We start from the raw sequence: 19,695 nt of genomic DNA on the forward strand, positions 1-19,695 counted from the left end.
CCTTAAACGTCACAGTTTGCACAAATAAAAGACAAAGCATCTCTAATTAAACAAACTCCATCCGTCCTAATGTAAAATTGAAATACAAACGTGTATTTTTTAATTGTTACTTATTGCATTTGTCAATTAAGGAGCTTGATTTGAGCAAAAATAGTGTTTTTGTTTCATTTCGTTTCTGTTTTTCTGCTGATGAAACCATCCAGTTTGTATTTTTGAATATTATTCTTGCAAAAAAAAAAGAAATTAATTTAAAAACATGTGTAGGTAATCTTAATATTATAGGAGGAAGAATTATTTTGCAATAGCAAAAGTGAGAATTCTGAGGTTGTGACTCAGAGAATGGAAGACAGACGGATAGAGATGTGTTCTGCAGCATTAGCCTTTGATTTTCTTTAATGGGAGGGGGTGAAATGGGAGCTAAAAGGTTGAGTCATTAAGACAGACCTTCAGAAGCAGTAATGATCTGTTGTTTCTGTGTCCTGATGTGCTCTCTGAGAGAGAAACAAACAGTGTACGTGTCTGTGTGTGCAGAAGGCTTACAGCGATGGCCTGGAGTCTCTCCTCTTGTGACACCTCAGCCATCCTAAAGAAAAATAAAAAAGATACTTTAGTCACAGCCACACACCCACATCAAATATCACATGATAAACAACTTTCTTCAATTTGCTTTTTAACCACTTCTTGTTGTCTGAGGTTAAATATCTGTCTATTTGGCATTAAATCAGCGTCTCTTTCCTGTCAAGGGTAGTCAGCGTATGAATGCTAATGGAGCTGTTGGAGATTCCTGCTCTAATAGGTTCCAGACCAAAGATGCAGGATGGACGGAAGCAGAGCTGAAGCCAGAAGGGGAAGACTGCTCCATTTATTCTCCCAAAACTGACGAGTTTGCAGCAAATCGCTGATCTGATCAGATTCTTGGAGTAAAAGTTATAAATTTAGAAGTTTTATGCTTCATAAAAGTACAGAGCTTTATATTAACTTTGAAAATGTGACTTTTATTTACAAAAACCAGTAAAAGCAACTAACTAAAAGACTTAAATGTACATGCAAAGCCTGTTTAAGTTTAAAGCTGCATTCACACTGGCCACTTTCGCCACACATCAAATATGGCCTTAAAATAGCTCAGCCACAAACGATTATTTTAATAGTCGACTAATCACTGATTACTTTTTCAGATTAGTCGACTAATTGGGTCATGTGCAAACTGGATGTAAGAACACATCTTAACCATCATTAGCTTTAAACTAACTAAAAACTAGATATATAGCATTACCTGTGATAATGCTAATGTGAATGCTGTAAGCTGAATTTGGCAGGTAAAGAAGCTAGTGCTGATAGCTGAAGACGCTGAAGCTGATAGCTAAAAACGCTGAAGCTAATGGCTAAAAACGCTGAAGCTGATAGCCAACTAAAATATTAGTTATTAACCTAAAAAACTGAAAAAAGTCTAAGTTAGCCTAAAAAGCTAGCATACAGTTGAACTATTAGCTAAACTCCAAATTAGCCTAAAATCCTTTATAAATGTCAACATAGTCCAAAAAGCTAGCAGAATGCCATTATAACTTTCAACTTTACTACACTCTGACTTCATATAATATAAATTAACGACTAATCGACTATCAAATAAGTCGTCGACTATTTTATTAGACGATTAGTCGTCGATTAGTCGACTAATCGTGGCAGCCCTATTCACCAGTGAAAGAAACATCTGCTGGTATGTTGACACCAAATTAGCCTTAAACACTAAAAAAAATACTAAATTATCCAAAATAACTAGCGTGCAGGTGAAACATTAACTAAACTCTAAATTAGCCAAAAAAGAAAAAAAGAAAAAATACTTAATCAGGCAAAACAGCTAGCATGCAGCTGAAATATTAGCTAAACTCCAAAATAGCCTAAAAATCCTTATGCTAAAATTGTGATTATAAATTTCAACTTTACTACACTCCAACTCCATGTAATATAAAGTAACGAGTAATAGACTATTAAATTAGTCGTCGACTATTTTATAGTCGACTAGTCGTCGATTAGTCGACTAATCGTGGCAGCCACAGTCTTAAAAGGTGCTTGCTTACTTCTATTTCAATGATTTTTGATTTATACTGGTGTCCATGGCAGACATGAAATCCTGTCTATCCTTTTTCATGGGAGGGATCACACGTCAGTGTAAGAGTGGAGCCATCAGGACCACACAAAATAGCTAACATTAAAACTCAACGCCCCTGCTGCGAGTATCAGGTCTGGTGTGAATGAATGCAGCTTTAGAGATTTGTCACCTTCTATTATTATCCATACCAATGAGTCAACACTAAAGGCTGAAATCATCAAAACACTTCATTTTTTGTGCTTGAAATCATTGTTATTTATCCTGAAATGATAATAAAACACAACTATGTGAAAAGTTGTGATATTAGTCTTGAGACAGACTAAGATAATAGACCTTTCCCACATTCAGGAGTGTAAAAACAAATACAGTTCAGTTACATTTTCAAGGAAACGTTTGTGTTTCTGGATAAATGACAAATCTTTAATTATTTCAACTACTTCAAAGACAAACTTCAGTCATCTTCTGATCTTATTTCAAAGAGTCATCAGTTATCTTTTAATTATGATTATCCCATTTTTAACCAATATATATATTTTTTAAATCGGTGTCATTTGACATAGTTTCTGCAGAGCGGCTGGAGTTCATTAGAAGTTCGCCTCAGAGTTGTAGGAGGAACAGTTGGTGAAGAACAACCCTGCCTCCTCTTGCTGTGGCTGAGAGCTCTCTGTTTTTCTTCTGATCCTGATTGATTTATTTAAGAAAATAAAATAAAAAAAAATGCAATTTGGGGTTTAATTTTCTTTATATATGTCTTCCATCATGAACTCGTTAAAAACACCAAAAACTGAATTTTTATTGGAGTGGGTCTTAAAAGACAGTTTTAGTTTAGCCTTTAACAAAGTTTAATCTCTGCTATTATTTTTTAAAATAACTAATTTTTCTCTAAAAAAAATGGTTTCTGTAGTCTCATCAAAATGTACTCTATTTAAGTGTACTACAAGTAAACTTGTTCTATGGTAGAAGTAAGGCAGTATACTTGAAGTTTATTTGCTATAAAGTATTTATATGTTGTAAACCTAAAATGTTCCACTTTAGTCTGAAGAAGTATTTAGTTAGTGTATTTTCATGTACATGCTCTTTAGTATACTGTACTTCAGAGGTGGGTAAGTCTGAGCCTCAAGGGTTACGATGTTTGCATGATTTCCAGATATCAACTCATGACTGATTACCTGGTTCAGGTGTGTCCAGCCAATTAGAACATGCCAGAGCAGGGTATATTGGAAAACATGCAGGAATGAAGCCCTCGAGGCCTGGAGATACCCATCTATGGTACTTATACTCAAGTATACTTGATAAAATAACTTCAAGTGTACCACCACTTTTTACATTTTTATCTACTGATTTATGATTTTATTATTCAGTTAATTCTATTTTTTAGTTGTATCTTACAACTGCAGTCTAGTACAAACGTTAATTTTTAGCAGTACTCACTTCCTGTGTGACAGTAGCAAATTATTTTAAATGTTTTTTTTTTGGTTCTATTAAAATTGTAAAATAAAATAATTTTTTTTTTATTTTTACGAACACACAATATTTTTTTACTGAATGGGTTCCTTGTTTTAAAGCACTTTGGGCTGCAAACTCCCTGATTTAAAATCACTCAACTCTGTTCAAAAGAAACGTTTTCACAGTTTATTCATTATATATCTTTTTTGCTAAACTTAAAAAGTTTGTGTCAAACAGTTTATGATTAGTTTAACAGGTAAAAAAAACCTCCAAAAACAGCTTTGAAACTTGAAAAACTGCAGTTTAATCATTTAGCTGCCTATTAAAAGTTAAAACTTGATTTCAAATTAAAAGCCTCTGGATTAACTTCTCTCAATCTTAATGGATGCATTTGGAGAGGACTTGTTTTCACTTCTTCCAAAGTGAAACAAGCTGCAACCAAACAAACATGGAATCCGAATGTTTTTCATTTGTTTTTAACCATTTTATCTGACGAAACGACTCCATCCCACTCTGCCCCCCAACCTTCCTCAGCGCTCATAAAATGTGTTGCAACTCTTGGCAAAGGCTCCGCAGTGACAGCATGAGACAACTCGCAGCCTTTCCCAACTAAACAGTCACCTAGAATGTGGCGCATAAAAGTCACTCTGTGTCAACAACACTTATGCCCCCCCCCGCTAGATCACGTGAAAAAACTGACAAGATGTACACGTCTTCTTCTCGTTCGCCAGCGCCACATTCGGCCTCTTGACCTCCCGACCTCAGAGTCAGATGCTTGTTCCAGAAGGACAATGTGCGGCGGCTCAGACAATATTCTTTGGACTTTTTTTTTTTGCAAACGGATATTTAACCGATGGAGGCATGGACAATCCCCGCTGCTTTCCCATCCAGCCACATAAGCATCACATGAAGAGTCTTCTCAGGAACAAGAGAACCACAATCATCTGATTCCCCCTCCAGCACGCATACACACAGTCATGTTATGCTCACTACAGACTTTTTTCTATCACATTTGTTCCCCTCTAACCGATTCATAACAACCAAGAAGGACAGGGAAAAAAAGAAAAAGTACACGCTGTGTAAAAAAAGAAATATGAAATAAAGAATCAAAGATGATCTGAGGTCCAAGAACACACAAAAACACCTTTATATCACTTTTAGTTTTACAAATAAGAGGAAGAGTACTTCTACTAGACTCTTGACTGCAAACCTTTTTCAAAAATTCATCAGCTACTTAACAAAAAAACTAACTTTTCCAAGAAGTATTAAAAGAAAAAAACCAAATTTCTGCACATGCAGAATTTGACAAAAGATCCTTTACGTGGATGCGCTCTGAAGCACAGAAGGTTACATGTAGTGCTGCCACAAACGATTATTTTAATAGTTGACTAATCACCAATTATTTTTTTTACGATTAATCGACTAATCGGGTCATGCACAAATTGGATGTAAAACACACATCATTACCATTTAATTAGTTAAAAACTAGACAGATAGCATTACCTGCGACAATGCTAGTGTCAATGGTGTAAGTTGAATTTGGTCACTAAACATGCTAGTGACGATAGCTGGAGATGCTGAATTTGAAAGGTAAAAACGCTGAAGTTGATAGCCAGCTAAAATATTACTTGAAAGCCAAAATTAGTAAAAAAAACAAAACAAAAAAAAAGCCAAAATTGGCCGAAACAGCTAACGTGTAGCTGAAATATTAGCTAAACTCTAAATTAGCTTTAAAAAACTGAAAAAAAATTCTAAATTAGCTAAAACATGTTGCTGAAATATTAGCTAAATTCCAAAAATAGCCTAAAAAACGTAATAAATGCCAAAATAGTCCAAAAAGCTAGCATAATGCAAATATATATTTCAACTTTACGATACTCTGACTCCATATAATTGACTAATTGACTATTAAATTACTTGTCGACTATTTTAATAGACGATTTTTGTCGACTAATCGTGGCACCCCTAGTTACACGTAAGTGTAAGTAATGACTTGTTGTTTAGCTTGAACTTTTTAAAGTTATAAAATCGATACTGTATTTCTGAGCACTGCCACCTCTGCGTTACCGTGGGTGACTGGCGAATATTAACAACGTTATCCAGTGGGAGTTACATCCGAATTCGAAGACACTATTTTGTCAGTAACTCTTCATTTAGAGGACTAAATTTAGGGGTAGGGAGAAGCCATTTGGTGTCGGCCTATGTCTTTGAAAACGACATTTTTTTTTAATTTTGGCTAAAAACAACATTAGCACGATTAAAAGACCACTAGAAACGCTTTGAAAATTAGGGGTGCCACAATTAGTCGACTAATCGACTATTGAAATAGTTGACGACTAATTTAATAGTTGTTGTTTTTTAAAATCTCACGGTGCACACATGCGCAGTAGTGCTAATCCAGTGATGTCACAGGAAGACCATAACAACACGCCGACGGAGCTTGAACATGGGAAACTTAAAAAAATAAAATTAAAGACAAAAGTGACAAAAGGAAGCATGTTGTGGCTGAGTGTGATAATGCTGAAGAGGGATCGTCGTCTAGCTAAGATAGGCTAAGCTAAGCTAACATTAGTGCAAATTTATTAGCCAAATGTTTTCTGTGCATCCCTGTAACCTCTACCCCATCGGAGTGAAATTTCTCTGCTGAAGGGAACATCTGCTCATTAAAGGTTTAATAAACTATCATCCTAATTCAATGTATTTTTAGTTAGCATATAGCTTTGTGGCAGTCCAATTGAAAATAGATCAAAAGATGTTTGGAGTGGGACTTGAACCTGTTAAATAAAACCTTGTATCCACATCTCACATTTTAGGTTATATTACCAGAGTAGTTAATTCAGCCTAACTGGGGCCCTGTGACTACATGTGTAGAGGGTTAGCTTAAATATTAGCTCGAGTCTAAAGAGGTTAAAGGCCAGCTTGCATTGTTGGATAATTGGACCAATTTTAGGCAAATTTAGGTAAAAGTTCTGGTAATTTAGATGTTTTAAAAGATTATCTAAGTATGTTTTGCTGCAGGAGTATTTTTCCTTAGCACGTTTCCAACAGAATGTGTTTTTTTTTTCATTTGCTCAGAGCACTGGCAATGATACAATCTCCTTATAGTCACATAATTATTTCAAATTTACCATTTCCACAAAAAAAAAAAAAAAGTCAAAATACAGCAATGAATTCCTTTTTCACCAAAGACCCATTCTTTACCTTCTTTTCAGGATAAAAGTTAATATTTAATAAAGTTTTTATGTTTGTGATTTCAAAGTAATTAAAACATTTTCTGTAATCCCAGGTATTTCAAAGGCTAAACGTTAACAAATTGTTTTTTTTTTGTCTTTTCAAAACTTGGTAATTCTTTTAAACTTGCAATGAATTGTGGGATTTGAAGGGCTTATTTGGGCATGGATCACTTTGACATGACTGAACTTTAAATGGAGGCAGATCAAGCTAACTTTTCATTGTTTTTCGATTATTTATGGTTGAAAATGAATGTAAGATAATAAATAAAAGCAACCAAATAGATGTTGCAAAATAACTAATTTTTAATTGTGAAAAAGTCAGTCAACAAAAACCTAAAAATCATTTTTTTACTTTAGCTGGACACAAGAAGGTTGAAATCTTTGTTCTCTAGTCAAAAAAGAGAGAGTTGACATTCATGAGTGTCGATAAAAGCTCTGTTGGACCCACAGGAAATGTCAGTGGGTGCTAAAATGTTTTGTCTGTGCAGGACTCAGAGCGGCGATTGTAAACAGTTCATTAGTCTTGTTTTCTGTGGTCAAACGGATCCAAATGTCTTCCTTTAGGGGAGAAGTTCAAACAGTTTGATGGCCCTTTAAAACGCTGGATGTCTTCCGCGGGCATCAGGAAGTGCAGATGTCTTCACGCTCCGGAATTTTTCAGCTTTTTCCTCTTTCAGAGGCTCTTGTTGTCAGCTGCTACGTAGTCTTACAAGCATCCTGTGCGTCAGAATGAGGCAAAGAAACACCGGATTGTCACAGCCTGATCTTCCTGAAGGTCCTTAGAAAGAAAAGTCTTTGTTTTAACTGGGGAGAACAAGTTGAATTTGCTTCCTTTTTATGTGAAGTTAATCATATAAGTTTGGTTCATAAAAGTTAAATCAATTTATTTTATTACTTAAACTTGTAAAATCAAATTTCCTTTGGAACGAATCTATTGTTTCAAGGAAAAAAGAAACTTTTTTATTAATTTTTGATGAAAACTTTATATAACAAAGAAAACCTACTATTTATGGGTTTAAATCAAAAGTTATATACAAATGTGATTTTGGAATAATTATTTTTTTATCTGGGTTATTGAGTTTATAAATTAATCCATTAGTTGTTTTCTCCATGTGATAACATTTATCCTTTTTATTTTGGAATTTAAAGCAGAATAAAGTCACAAAATGTGAAAGTCAAAGAATAAAAAATGGTCATTTCAGCATCTGGCCATTTAAAGAAGTGAATGGCCAGATCCACATTTTCTTTAACAATGATATTCATCTTTTACTACAATTAATTTTGGTTTTTGCTGCCATGACCTTTGAGAAAAGCTGTTAGAAAAAGACGATGGAGCTCCCCACAGGAAGCTAAAGTGTTCCTGGAAATGCAGCAGCAGCAGTGCACTCATGGTGGTCATTAGCCCATTTCCCAGACACCGACTGCTGTTCATGTGCACTCATTGACATGAAGCCAAAACCCGGCATCTCAGTGCTGTCTGATCAGTCATATTGATATGGTCTGTATACCTTTTTCCACACAGCTGATTCTTACCTGCTCCAGATGGAGAAACAGATTTCCTTAAAAGCCATTTTTTGTCATATGCTCAAATCTCAACTTTAATTCAATTAAACTACAGGCTCATTCTTAAAAAAATAAAATAAAACTAATGTCATCCTGAGATGCTAAAAACTATCAAACCACATCAGAAAGTTAAATAAATATTAATGTAGATTATTTTGTAGTTTAATTACAATTTATACTAATTGTATATTAATTGTGTTTATTCTTAAACACACATGAACTTAGGGGACTATTTTCCTTTTTTACTAATACTTCATAAACATTGTTTCTAAATATTATAATGACTCAGATACCCAACTACAAAAAATCTTTAAAAACAACTGTAGAATATACAATATAAACTGCAAAAATAGAATGTTTATTAGTGCTGCCACAAATGATTATTTTAATAGTCGACGAATCAGAGATAATTTTTTCCGATTAGTCGACTAATCGGGTCATGCGCAAAGTGGATGTTAATCACACAACTTAACCATCATTAGCTTTAAACTAACTAAAAACTAGATATATAGCATTACCTATGTGTCGTGGGTGTCCTCAGAACAAATGTCCAGAAACCAGAATGCAGTTGCAATAAAGGTTGCAGAGGCGCCAAGGATAATAATGCTAGTGTGAATCCTGTAAGCTGAATTTAGCGGCTGAAGATGCTGAAATTGATGGCTAAAAACGCTGAAACTGAAATGTAAAAACCCTGAAGTTGATAGCTGAAAACGCTGAAGTTGATTGCTAAAAACGCTGAAGCTGATAGCCAGCTAAAATATTAGTTAAATGCCAAATTAGCCTAAAAACCTGAAAAAAGCCTGTTAGCCAAAACAGCTAGCATTCAGCCGAGATATTAGCTAAACTCCAAAATAGCCTAAAAACTGAAAAAAAGTCTGAATTAGCCAAAATAGCTGGCATGTAGCTGAAATATTAGCTAAACTTCAAAATAGCCTAAAAACCTTAAGAAATGCTCAAAAAAGAAAGAAGATGAGGGGAAGTGACCACAGAGGTGATGTGTCTCGCGTGTTTGTTTACCTTGCACACAGACGAAGGAAGTAGAGGTAAAAAAAAAAAAAATACCAAAATGAGAGCTAATAAACAAAAATAATTAGAAGCAAACATTTACTCACCGTGTGGCGACTAACTAACTTTTACTAAAGAGGATAAAATGCTCACAACTGACAAGTGTTAATTTCAGACCCTTCAAAATAAAAGTCTATCACTCATTCCTCTATCGAGAAAAAGTTCTATCGCGATATTTATCGTTTTATTGCCCAACCCTAATTACACAATGATTGTATTTGACCAGATATTAGCCACAGTTATCGAAATATCAGTGATTTCAATACCAATATATCAATAAAATATCAATACCCAGTGGTCTTTTAATTATGATTATGCTGTTTTAAGCAAAAATGTAAAAAAAAGAAAAATTAAAAAGAAAGCTTGTTGTCTAGGACGTGGTTCCAGTACTTCATTAAAAATTTGCCTCCGAGTTGTTGGTGAGACTGAAACCCTGCCCCCACTTCTCGTCAACCATCTTGTCACTTCTTTTATTAAAAAAAGTATTCAATTCCTAAATTTAAAAAAAAGTTTTTCTGCCTGAAAAAAGTAGACTGATCAAAGCCCTTCATTGTAATTTGATTCAATTCCATTTTTATTTAAAAAACAAACAAACTTAGGACTAGTTAATGGTGTTTTAATGGTTAAAAATATGTAAGATGTTTAGAAAAATCTGGAATAATCCCAGATGTGACCTTATGGATAAAGAGTCTTTGCTCAGACAATGTTACTCAAAATCCTGCTTCCTGAGAGAAAGATGAAAATCACATTTAAGCGTAATAAATCAGATTGAAAACACTGGAAGATTAACTGAAGCCCAAATCCTCCTCTGTCTTTCCCTTCACTACTCGCCACATCCACCGCTTACTTCCTTCAGGCCAAAAGAGCACAGGGACAACAATACTCGCCCCTGTGGTGGAGCGTCTCCCACACGTCGTGACCTCTTCACCACCTATGCGGCCTCGCAGCGCTCTATCTGCAGCCGAGAGCCAGCATAAACACTCGCTGCCAATGAAAACCAGAGGAAGTCCGGCGAGGTCAAAGGCCAGAATTCAAAGGTCAGAGGATGAAACTCTGTTCAACCTCCAAGTCATCGTCAAGAACGCAGCTCTGTCAGCGCAGAGGAGTCGGCGCAACATCCCTGCTGAGAACACAAGCGAAGCTCTGTTTAACATCCAGAGGAGGACAAATGAGGAACCACACGCAGATGGAAACACGTGGGGGAAGAGCGGAGAGGAGCTCTGACAGCTCCACGGATCTCAGCACCACTCCAGAGGTTTTCAAATCATTAGTTGTAGTCAAACACGAGGCTCACTGCGTCTCAAAACTGACATTTTTGACTTTCTCCAAAATTGAGGAAACAGCTTTCTTTTCTGTTGTTATCTAACAAAAATTCCAAACCAAGGGGAACTTTTTAACACACAAGATAAATATTCAAACAGGATTTTGGGTGAAGCTTAAACACTTTTTAAATCAGTCAGTAAAAACTTAAGTTTAACATCAAATAGATTATTTCCTCTCATGTAAATCATAATTTAAAGCATTACTTTCAATATTTATTGTTGATTTTTCATATATATTTTTTCATATATATATTTAAATTTTTAGACATTCTTCAGTTATTCCATAAATGGAATCCACTTTTAGAGCGAATTTTAGTGTTCTTGTTCTCACATCGTTAAAACGGTTAACGGAAAATTAAGAAAATAACGACTTATCTACAGATCTGAGGCAAAACTGTTTCACCGCTACACGTCAATCCACTTCAAGATCATAAAACAAATCCTCGTATAACATCAAACCACAGCATTATTGACTGAGGAGCCAACTATTATGGTTAGATGTTCAATGATTCCCTTAGATAACACTTAGTTTGTTAATAGATGACTGGAGTGGTCATAAAATACTTAGGGTGACGGAAAAAACTGAAAAAAAGCATAAAATTAGCCAAAACAGCTAGCATGTAAATATTAGCGTAAGTCCAAAACAGCCTAAAATTTTTTTTAAAAGCCTAAATTAGAAAAAATAGCTAGCATGTAGTTGAAATATTAGCTAAACTCCAAATTGGACAAAAAAAAAAAAATTACAACTGAAAAAAAGCCTAAATTAGCCAAAACAGCTAGCGTGTGAATATTAGCCTAACTCCAAAACAGACAAAAAAAAACTGAAAAAAAGCCTTAATTTGCCAAAATAGCTAGCATGTAGCTGAAATATTAGCTAAACTCCAAAATACACTAAAAAAATCATAGTAAATGGTCCAAAAAGTTACAAGAATGCGAATTTTGTAAAACTTTACCTTTAAACATAATTAGGAATATTAAAAAGGCAGGAATATCATTCCAGAATAAATCAATTTAAATCTTAAAAAAACTTTCAATATTTTACTCTCCATAAAATTATATTTTGTCAAAATTGTACAATTTAAAAATAGGCACAAGATAAAATCGATTGGAAGGCTGAATATAATTACCCGGAGGGCCGGATCTTTAATAATCTCAATAACAAAAATTCAACTTTCTTTTAGAAAAATAAAAAATAACATTCCACTGACCGCTCGTACCCTTTGTCGTTGTGCAGCTGAGCATTACGCGTCTGTTGGTCTGACGTATCAGGTGTACAGTGACTGTTTGCTGAGTCCTCAGCTCCTGTGACATTTTATTGATCTGTGTGTTTGATTGCAGCCACTGCATTGAGGTCAGAACACAAGTTCAGCTTGTAGAAGGCGGAGACACAAAGAGTGCATCATGTTATGAAGGCTCTGCTAGTTCAGCGGCGTACTTCAAAGACTGGGACTCGGATGTCTGACTAGAAACCAGTTACATTTAGAGTTACAAAGGGTGAAGCGGCAACCTCACGGTCGTGTTTGTGAGTTCATCTGTGGCTCCGCTCCAACAGTTTAGCTAAGTTTTCAGCTTTCTGCTCCCCCTCTGTCATACTCACTTTGTTTTGCAGCAACTCCGATTCTTGGATTCTGCATTAAGCAGACACTCCAACTCACATCCTCGTGTCGCATTTCATTTTCCCTAAATGCAGTTTGTCGCATCTGATTTCCTCCCCATTTTTTCATCCCCTAATTCATTTTTACGGCTCATTAGCTTCAGTTTGGACAATAAGTCGGTTCAACTTGTGTCAATGAGACTCTGATCTCCTGAATTTGCCTCCTGACAGCCCCCGCCTTTGACAGTGGGACACTGAAGAAAAGAGCCACAGATTCATCATTACCAGCAGCCTTTAGGCTCTGAAGATCCAGCAGATGTTTTATTATATAAAAGAATGTTCACTCATTTTGAAAATCAAATAAGGTAACTCTTATTTATAGGCAGTTATTACATAATTAAGCATTATTTAACTATTGAATACTGTTTTAAAAATACACATTTGTGGATTATTACTTGTATTATTTAATGCATTAGTTAACTAATGTTTTTTTTCATCCTACTTAATGCAAAACAAAGTGTTCAATGATTCATCCATGAAACTAGAGATTGATGTTTATTCAGTGCATTTTCGGCCAAAAATGAATAAATAAATAATTTCTAGGGCTAGGTTGATAAAATTGATTAATCGATCTGAGCTTAATAGATCAATAATCAATCCATAAAAGTAAAGATTAATCTGACGCATTATGTTGAAGTCTGCTAGCTTGATGCTAATGTATAATGGGATTTCCCATAGGATGGCTAAAGCTAACACACAGTCGACCTAAACATACATTGCTGACTAAATGAACATCTTTTTAAACTCACAGGCAGGAATTTTCCAAACTCTTTTAAGGAAATATTTTTAAAATAACAATTTGTGGTTTAAAACACAGTTTTAAATACTTTCTTCTGCTTTTGGAATAAGATGTAATGCTATAGAGTGATCGCCACCTAGTGGCCAAACTGAAACACCCTCCAGGAGAGGCAGAACAATTATTATTTCACTAATACATTTTAGAGTATGATAACTTTATCAGATAAATATGAATATCTTCAAAACATATATAGTTTATTAATGTATTTCCAACCAAATGTGTCTAAATGTGTAAACCGTTAAACTCTAAATTGAATTGAGAAGATTGAAAGAATCGGTGGTAAAGAAAAAAAATTCAAAATCATCGGCGATACCCAGCCCTACTTTTTCATAGTCTCTTATAAGAGAGTTATCCGTCTTTTGTGAGAAGCTCTGAATTTGTGTGTTTGTTGGAAGCAAACATGGCGGGAGAGGATAGAAAGAAAGCTCTCGAAAAAAACAAAGATTGAAAGCATATATTATAATATGTGAAACAAAAAAATCTAAATTTAATTGAATTGAATGAATCCAAAGAATTAAAAAAAATTGTGAATCGATTCTGGAAATTATTAGTGATACGAAACCCAGAAACGCCAGTTTGAACTAGAAAAATGTATTAAAAAATGAGTGTCAAATACTTTATAGTTTAAAGATCCACTCCAATCATCTCTTGATCTATTTTAAATGTGGTCCAAGTGGCCTTTTAATTATAATTATGCAGTTTTCAGCTATTAAAAAAACAATGGTTGTTTTCTAAGACATAATTTCTGCAAAATGACAGTAGAAGTTCAATAGAAATTCTTCTGGACTGTTGGTGTGAAGCAACCCCGCCTCCCATTCCCAACACCCATAACTAACACATCTGTTTGCATACTCTCCCACTAGCTAACAGCCCTTCAAACTCTCAACCTAACATTACAGGTGCAACAAAAACGGCGAGCAATATTGGAGTTATCCAGCCGCACCAGAATACTCAGAAATTAATTTTCTTCACATATGTTCTCCATTATCAAAAAATGCTACAAGTGGATGTTAAAAACACCAAAAACACATTCTTTTTATTGGAGTGGGTCTTTAAACTTGGACTACAGAACCTTTGTAACAGCAGGAACTCCAACAGAAACCTGCTGACTGCATTTCCTTCATCTGAGTCCATTTACAGGCGGCCTCTCTGCATCCGTGCACGTGCTCTTTGGCTTTCAGGTCAATCAGCAGCTTCTGTCCATTTGAGAGCCATGCACACGTGTTATAGGAGAAGCATCTCAATGTTAAAGGCAGGAACCATTAGGCCTAATAGGTGCCTTCTCTTATAGAAAGGTCCCAATCCATAATTATGGCTCTATAGACGGTTGGAAACTGTTTATCCCAGGAGTGTTTGCATCAGAATAAATAATTAAAAAAAACAAAAACATGAGAGGAAGTAACCTATGGATCCCACTTTTGCGTCTTCCTGTATTTATGTCTGTCAGTTTCAGGTCATCTACAGTTGAAAAAAGACGTTCCGTTCTGCTCATCAATAGTCCTTTTGATTCAATCTTTAGCAGCGGCAGCGGTGGTGATCGTCATATGAGCTTGTGGGTGTGCGCGTGTTTCACCAGCAGATACAAGAGTCTCTCTCTCTTTTACACACTAAAAGCACAAACAGATTTCAGCCGAGAACGTTTCCCTCTGAGATTAAAAAGACTTAGTGGCTAAAAATGACGGTTAATCAGAAGACAGACGGCGGGAGAGAGCGGGAAAAAGAAAAATCCTCTCCTGTCTTATCTGTCACGACGACGGCGCAGCAGCAGAAGGGAGGGGGACGGTAACGAGGGATAAAAAAAGAAAGGGTGAGGAAAAAGTGACTCTCCAGGAGTAAAGAGAGAAGCCGAGATTATTGGAGTCAGAGCTCGGACATCGAAGCGAACTTCCTCTAGATGCTTTACTTTGCATTAATCCAACATGAAACTAAGTGCTTTGTAATGCATCCCATTCATTAACTGAAATTGCTGATTAGGTTCCATAACAGCTAAATAGATTCTAATGACATTATGGTCAGAGAGTGTAATTAGAGCTTTCAGGCTCATTGTGGTCCAACCGAACCCCTTATGATGCCCCCGTCCCACAAAAATGGCTTCACTGCACTTTTTTGGGAGGGGTGGGGTCCATGGCCACAGGCACGTCTTACTTATTGTTCTGGCATCAAAATCCAAAGTAATGATTAGTGGTTAACAACCAACAAATTGGAAGTTAAGGCCAAAACCAAAAAGTACCGATGAGCTGATACCTCAAATCCTCATTTCAAACCAATAAAAGTGAGTGTTTTAAACCAGAGTTGATACGTTCTTTGAGGGATTTTTTAAATCTCAGCACTGAAACAGGAATACGGAGTTAGAGATTTGTATTAACCTGAATCCACTGCTTTACACAAAAGCAGAAAAAAACTGGACTTTATTTACTTTTAAATCAAAGTAACCTCAAACGTCCTCACAAAAAGAACAGCTACACAATTACAAAGTGGGCAAAAAGCAAAAAATCTCTGACATGAAATTATAACATTTTCCAGCAAAGTCTGAAAGCATTTTTAGAAACTTTTGCGTGTTAAAATGATCAAATATTCTTTGGTTATCTATACCTTGGCCTGTGTCACACAACAAATTAGAAATACCCTATGATTAAAAATTAAAAAACTCCCAAAACAGTAAAAACTGAGGTGAAATTCAACATTCATTGAAAACACAAACATTTTTAAAGACTGACGTAGATGAAAATCATGTTTTCAGAGTTTTAACATGTTCTTGTGGCATTTTTCTGATCATAAAGAAAATTAAGTTCAAAATTGTATTTTTGGGTTAAAAAAGCAGTTTGAAAAGAGCTTGCTTGTGATGTGGAAAGTACAAAACTATGTCCAAATGGCTCGTTTACTGTTAAAGGTTGCAGATCCCTGGACTAGATCCACGTCTTGTTTTTTCTTGTCCGAGCCCACATCTGGCTGAAAACTGTATGCCTGGGTGGCTGTAATATAGCTCACCATTTTTTTTTTGCACCTTTAATGTTACATTGGGGATGTGAGGGGCTGTAAGCTAGTAGGAGAGAGTATAAACAGGTGGATTATGGGAATCCACGCCAACAGTCCCGCCCACAGCTCAGGGGCAAGTTTCTGATGAACTCCTGCCACTCTAGAAATTATAGGTAAGTTTTCATTACACATATGTGTAAAAATTTCTTGAAATTTCAGAAATGTGGAAAAAAACCCAATTTTGTAATCACCGATTTCTGTTTCAGTCATAACTATTTGAGTAAACACTAACCAATTCACAGGATAATTCATTCAAAAACATGGCGACGGATGTGAATAATACTTTATTTACAGCAGATATACTCAAATTCCTGTCATGGCACTAGCGCTCATCATCATCTATCAAAGGAGACGTCGGCGTCTTATTCGGAGCGGATACGGATGAAATCGTGGTTTTACATGTGGATCCAACAATTCCACATGAAACGCTCACCTTTTGATGAGCTGTGTGACGCTGTGGGACATTATGCGGTGCCCATATTATTTAGTTGTTATAAGTCACATGACTCATTTAATTCAAAAAAAGTCTTTCCATTTTATTTTTGCAAAATATGTCAATTTAAAAATGCCTAAAAAATGCAAAAACATTTTTTAGATAAATGCTTGTTTTAAAAAAAAAAATCATGTGTTTACATTAGTTAAATTTTCATTTCAAATCAAATTTGTGCAATTTCATAGTCAGCGGAAACGGTTTATGTCCTTGAAAACGACAGCTAAAAATGGCATAATCATAATTAAAAGACCACTGGGAGTGCTTTTAATATAGACCAAAAGATGATCGGAATGGGATTTTAAACAGTTGCTGATAGCTGACAAAGCCATTAGAACATAAGCAACCAGAGAAGCTCCAAAAATAACCCCAGAAGTTCAGGCCACAGACAGACACACATCCTGCCTCCTCATAACTCAAGGATTCACATGTAGCTTACATGAATTCACCAGTAGTGCTTCTAGAAACGATTATTTTAATAGTTGACTAATCGATTGTCAAATTAGTCGGCGACTATTTTAATAGTCGATTAGTGGACTAATTGTGGCGGCCCTATCCACCAGTGAAAGAAACATCTGCTGGTATGTTGACCGTTCTTCTGAGATGGTTCGATCTACTCCTTCAAATCAGCAATAACATCTAAAAGTCACCTTTCCCTCCCGGTCACGCTCAGCCTGACCTTCGGCAGACTGGCTTGATCACATCTACATTCCTAAATGCATTGAGCTGCTCCCATGTGACTTGCTGATTAGATATCAGCATCAAAAGATCCACTCATGTTCCTGCTGGTGAGCACATAATCACTTTTTTGAGTTTAAGGGACAGATAGGTAGAAAAATGCCACCTTCTAAGTCTTCTTTTGTGCCTGATTCAATCTCACGGACTTAAAAGTAGACTTTGAAGTGGAGACATAATCATGGATTTCAAGTTTCTGCTCTCCTGAGTTGTCTTGGGTGCTTAGAAGTTTTATGGACGTTTATTAATTTATTAAAGTCCCACTTTAATCATATTTTCTTCTATTGTAAAATTGTTCCCAGTGATCTTCTAATTTTGACATTTTTAGCCAAAATCAAGAAGCATTTGTCGTTTTTTTAAGGCATATTTTATGCTCAGTAGCTCAAATGATGATTTTGATAGTTTTTCTGATTAGTCGACTAATTGGGTCATTCGCAAAGTGAATGTAAAGCTTTAAATTAACTAAAATAAAGACAATAAAAATGAAAGTTTATTCAAATTTTAATGAATCGTGCAGCCTCTGTCCTTTTAGTAGTTTCTGGTATTAAAACAAAATTTAATCAAATTATATTAGCATCTGAAACGAGGAACTATTTTTCACTAAAGATAAAATTTTGGTCTCATTGACTCAAATATAAAAAAAGTGGTTTTTTTTGGTGCTAAACGCTCACAATTTTGTTCAACTTTACTACACTCTGACTCCATATAATATAAAGTAAAGACTAATCGACTATTACATTAATCGTTGACTATTTTAATTATCGATTAGTCGACTAATCGTGTCATTTGTGTCCTATTGATGCTGCATTTATTTTCTTTTTATGTCTCTGTCAATTTTTCCATCTGTCTATCTATCATTTATCACTTTTTTGTATTTTTTTGGTCATTTTTTGGTCATTTTAGGGCCTATATCTGGCCTTGACTGAGCTACAACTTTACCCATCGAGGGACATTTGTTCCTGTAGAAATACATTTTCCTTGATTTCCCAAGAACTGATTGATTGACCTTAAACTCATCTGCCTCTTTCCCGCTGCCTTAATAAGAAAACCAGATCCATCAAACTCCCAGAGACACAATAATTAACACACAACTTGGACTCACACACAGCGCCTCTGTGTTCCAGTCCTTCATTCAAGCTGTCTGGCAACCGGCTGAGCTGCACCCACAAAGCTGCCCATGCAAGCAAACAGAGACAGAAATGTGACTGCGGCCCACAGTGGTGATGCCACATCATGATTGGGTGAACAAGACAAGTGCTGTCAGGTCCACTGTGAGTTGCTGACAAAACACAGAGCAGTCACCCGGATATAGACCCCCGAGTCCAGACACAGACCGGCCGAGGTCTGCGGTGACCTGATGGTCTCAATGCCGAGACGTTCAGCTGACAAATAAAAACATTCATCTAATAAGTGGTCTCTTACAAGACGCCTCTTTACCTTCATTTCTTCTTTTATTTTCTTAACAGGGAGTAAGTTGTATCAAGTATTTACAAGCAGCAGAAGGCTTTCACAGAACTCTCAATTAGTTGGCTGCTGGAATGGACAACCTGGAGAGGAATACTGATAAGGAGAGTTAGAGGGAGAGAAGGACCAGGGAAAACATTTCTCAGCACTTTATAAATTCAGGCTCTTAAAGCGTTTAAAACATTTAAACAAACACAATCCATTTCTTTTTCATTATAAAACATAATCATTTAACAACTTTTGTTTTCTAGACATTAAAAGTCTGATTTTAACCCTGTAAACCTTAAAGAATTGACCGAAAAGTCAACTTTTTTGGAATTAAGATGTTAACTTTTTGGTGAAATCCACAAAAAAACAGAAAAAAACCTTGCAAAATTTGTATTTTGTATGATACAATGGAGTTTTTTTTACGTTTTTTGCTCAAAACTATTTTAGTTTATCATGCAAAAATATTGACGTGAATGTTTAGGGAAAAAGGACCTTATTTCCCCAATGTCTCAAATTTGATCTAATCATTTTTAATATGATGCAACTGTATGATAAATAATTTTTATCAACAAATTTAGCATTCTTTTAAAACAATAAAAAAATGAGTTATAATAACCATTAAGTTTTGGAAATTATCTACATTTTTAGAGTTTTCGCGATTTCACTATAGCGACCATTTTGAAATGAGCTTCTACTGCCTCTAGTGGAATGATGATGAACTACAGGCTAAAAACATGAACCAAGTTTGTTTTTTTAGGAACATCTGGATCATGGTTTACAAGTCTCAGAAGTC

The 19,695-nt window shown here is 35.5% G+C and overlaps 1 protein-coding gene across 3 annotated transcripts in view; it reads right to left on the reverse strand.

Moving 5' to 3' along the window:
- palm1b (paralemmin 1b) overlaps window positions 1-19,695 on the reverse strand; it is a 36,776-nt gene that overhangs the window by 12,081 nt on the left and 5,000 nt on the right. The window contains exons 1-2 of one of the 3 annotated variants that reach the window (XM_024268915.2): window positions 11,954-13,113; window positions 541-583 (exon numbers count right to left, since the gene is read on the reverse strand). In XM_024268915.2, the coding sequence (XP_024124683.1) occupies window positions 541-582 (42 nt within the window). In that variant the 5' untranslated portion in view covers window position 583; window positions 11,954-13,113. Of the gene's footprint in view, window positions 1-540; window positions 584-11,944; window positions 13,114-19,695 lie in introns of those variants that run through there. The other 2 variants (XM_024268906.2, XM_024268899.2) reach the window with 2 other exon arrangements.

This window comes from Oryzias melastigma, linkage group LG22 (assembly GCF_002922805.2).
Source record: "Oryzias melastigma strain HK-1 linkage group LG22, ASM292280v2, whole genome shotgun sequence".
In the NCBI taxonomy this organism is placed as follows: domain Eukaryota; kingdom Metazoa; phylum Chordata; class Actinopteri; order Beloniformes; family Adrianichthyidae; genus Oryzias; species Oryzias melastigma.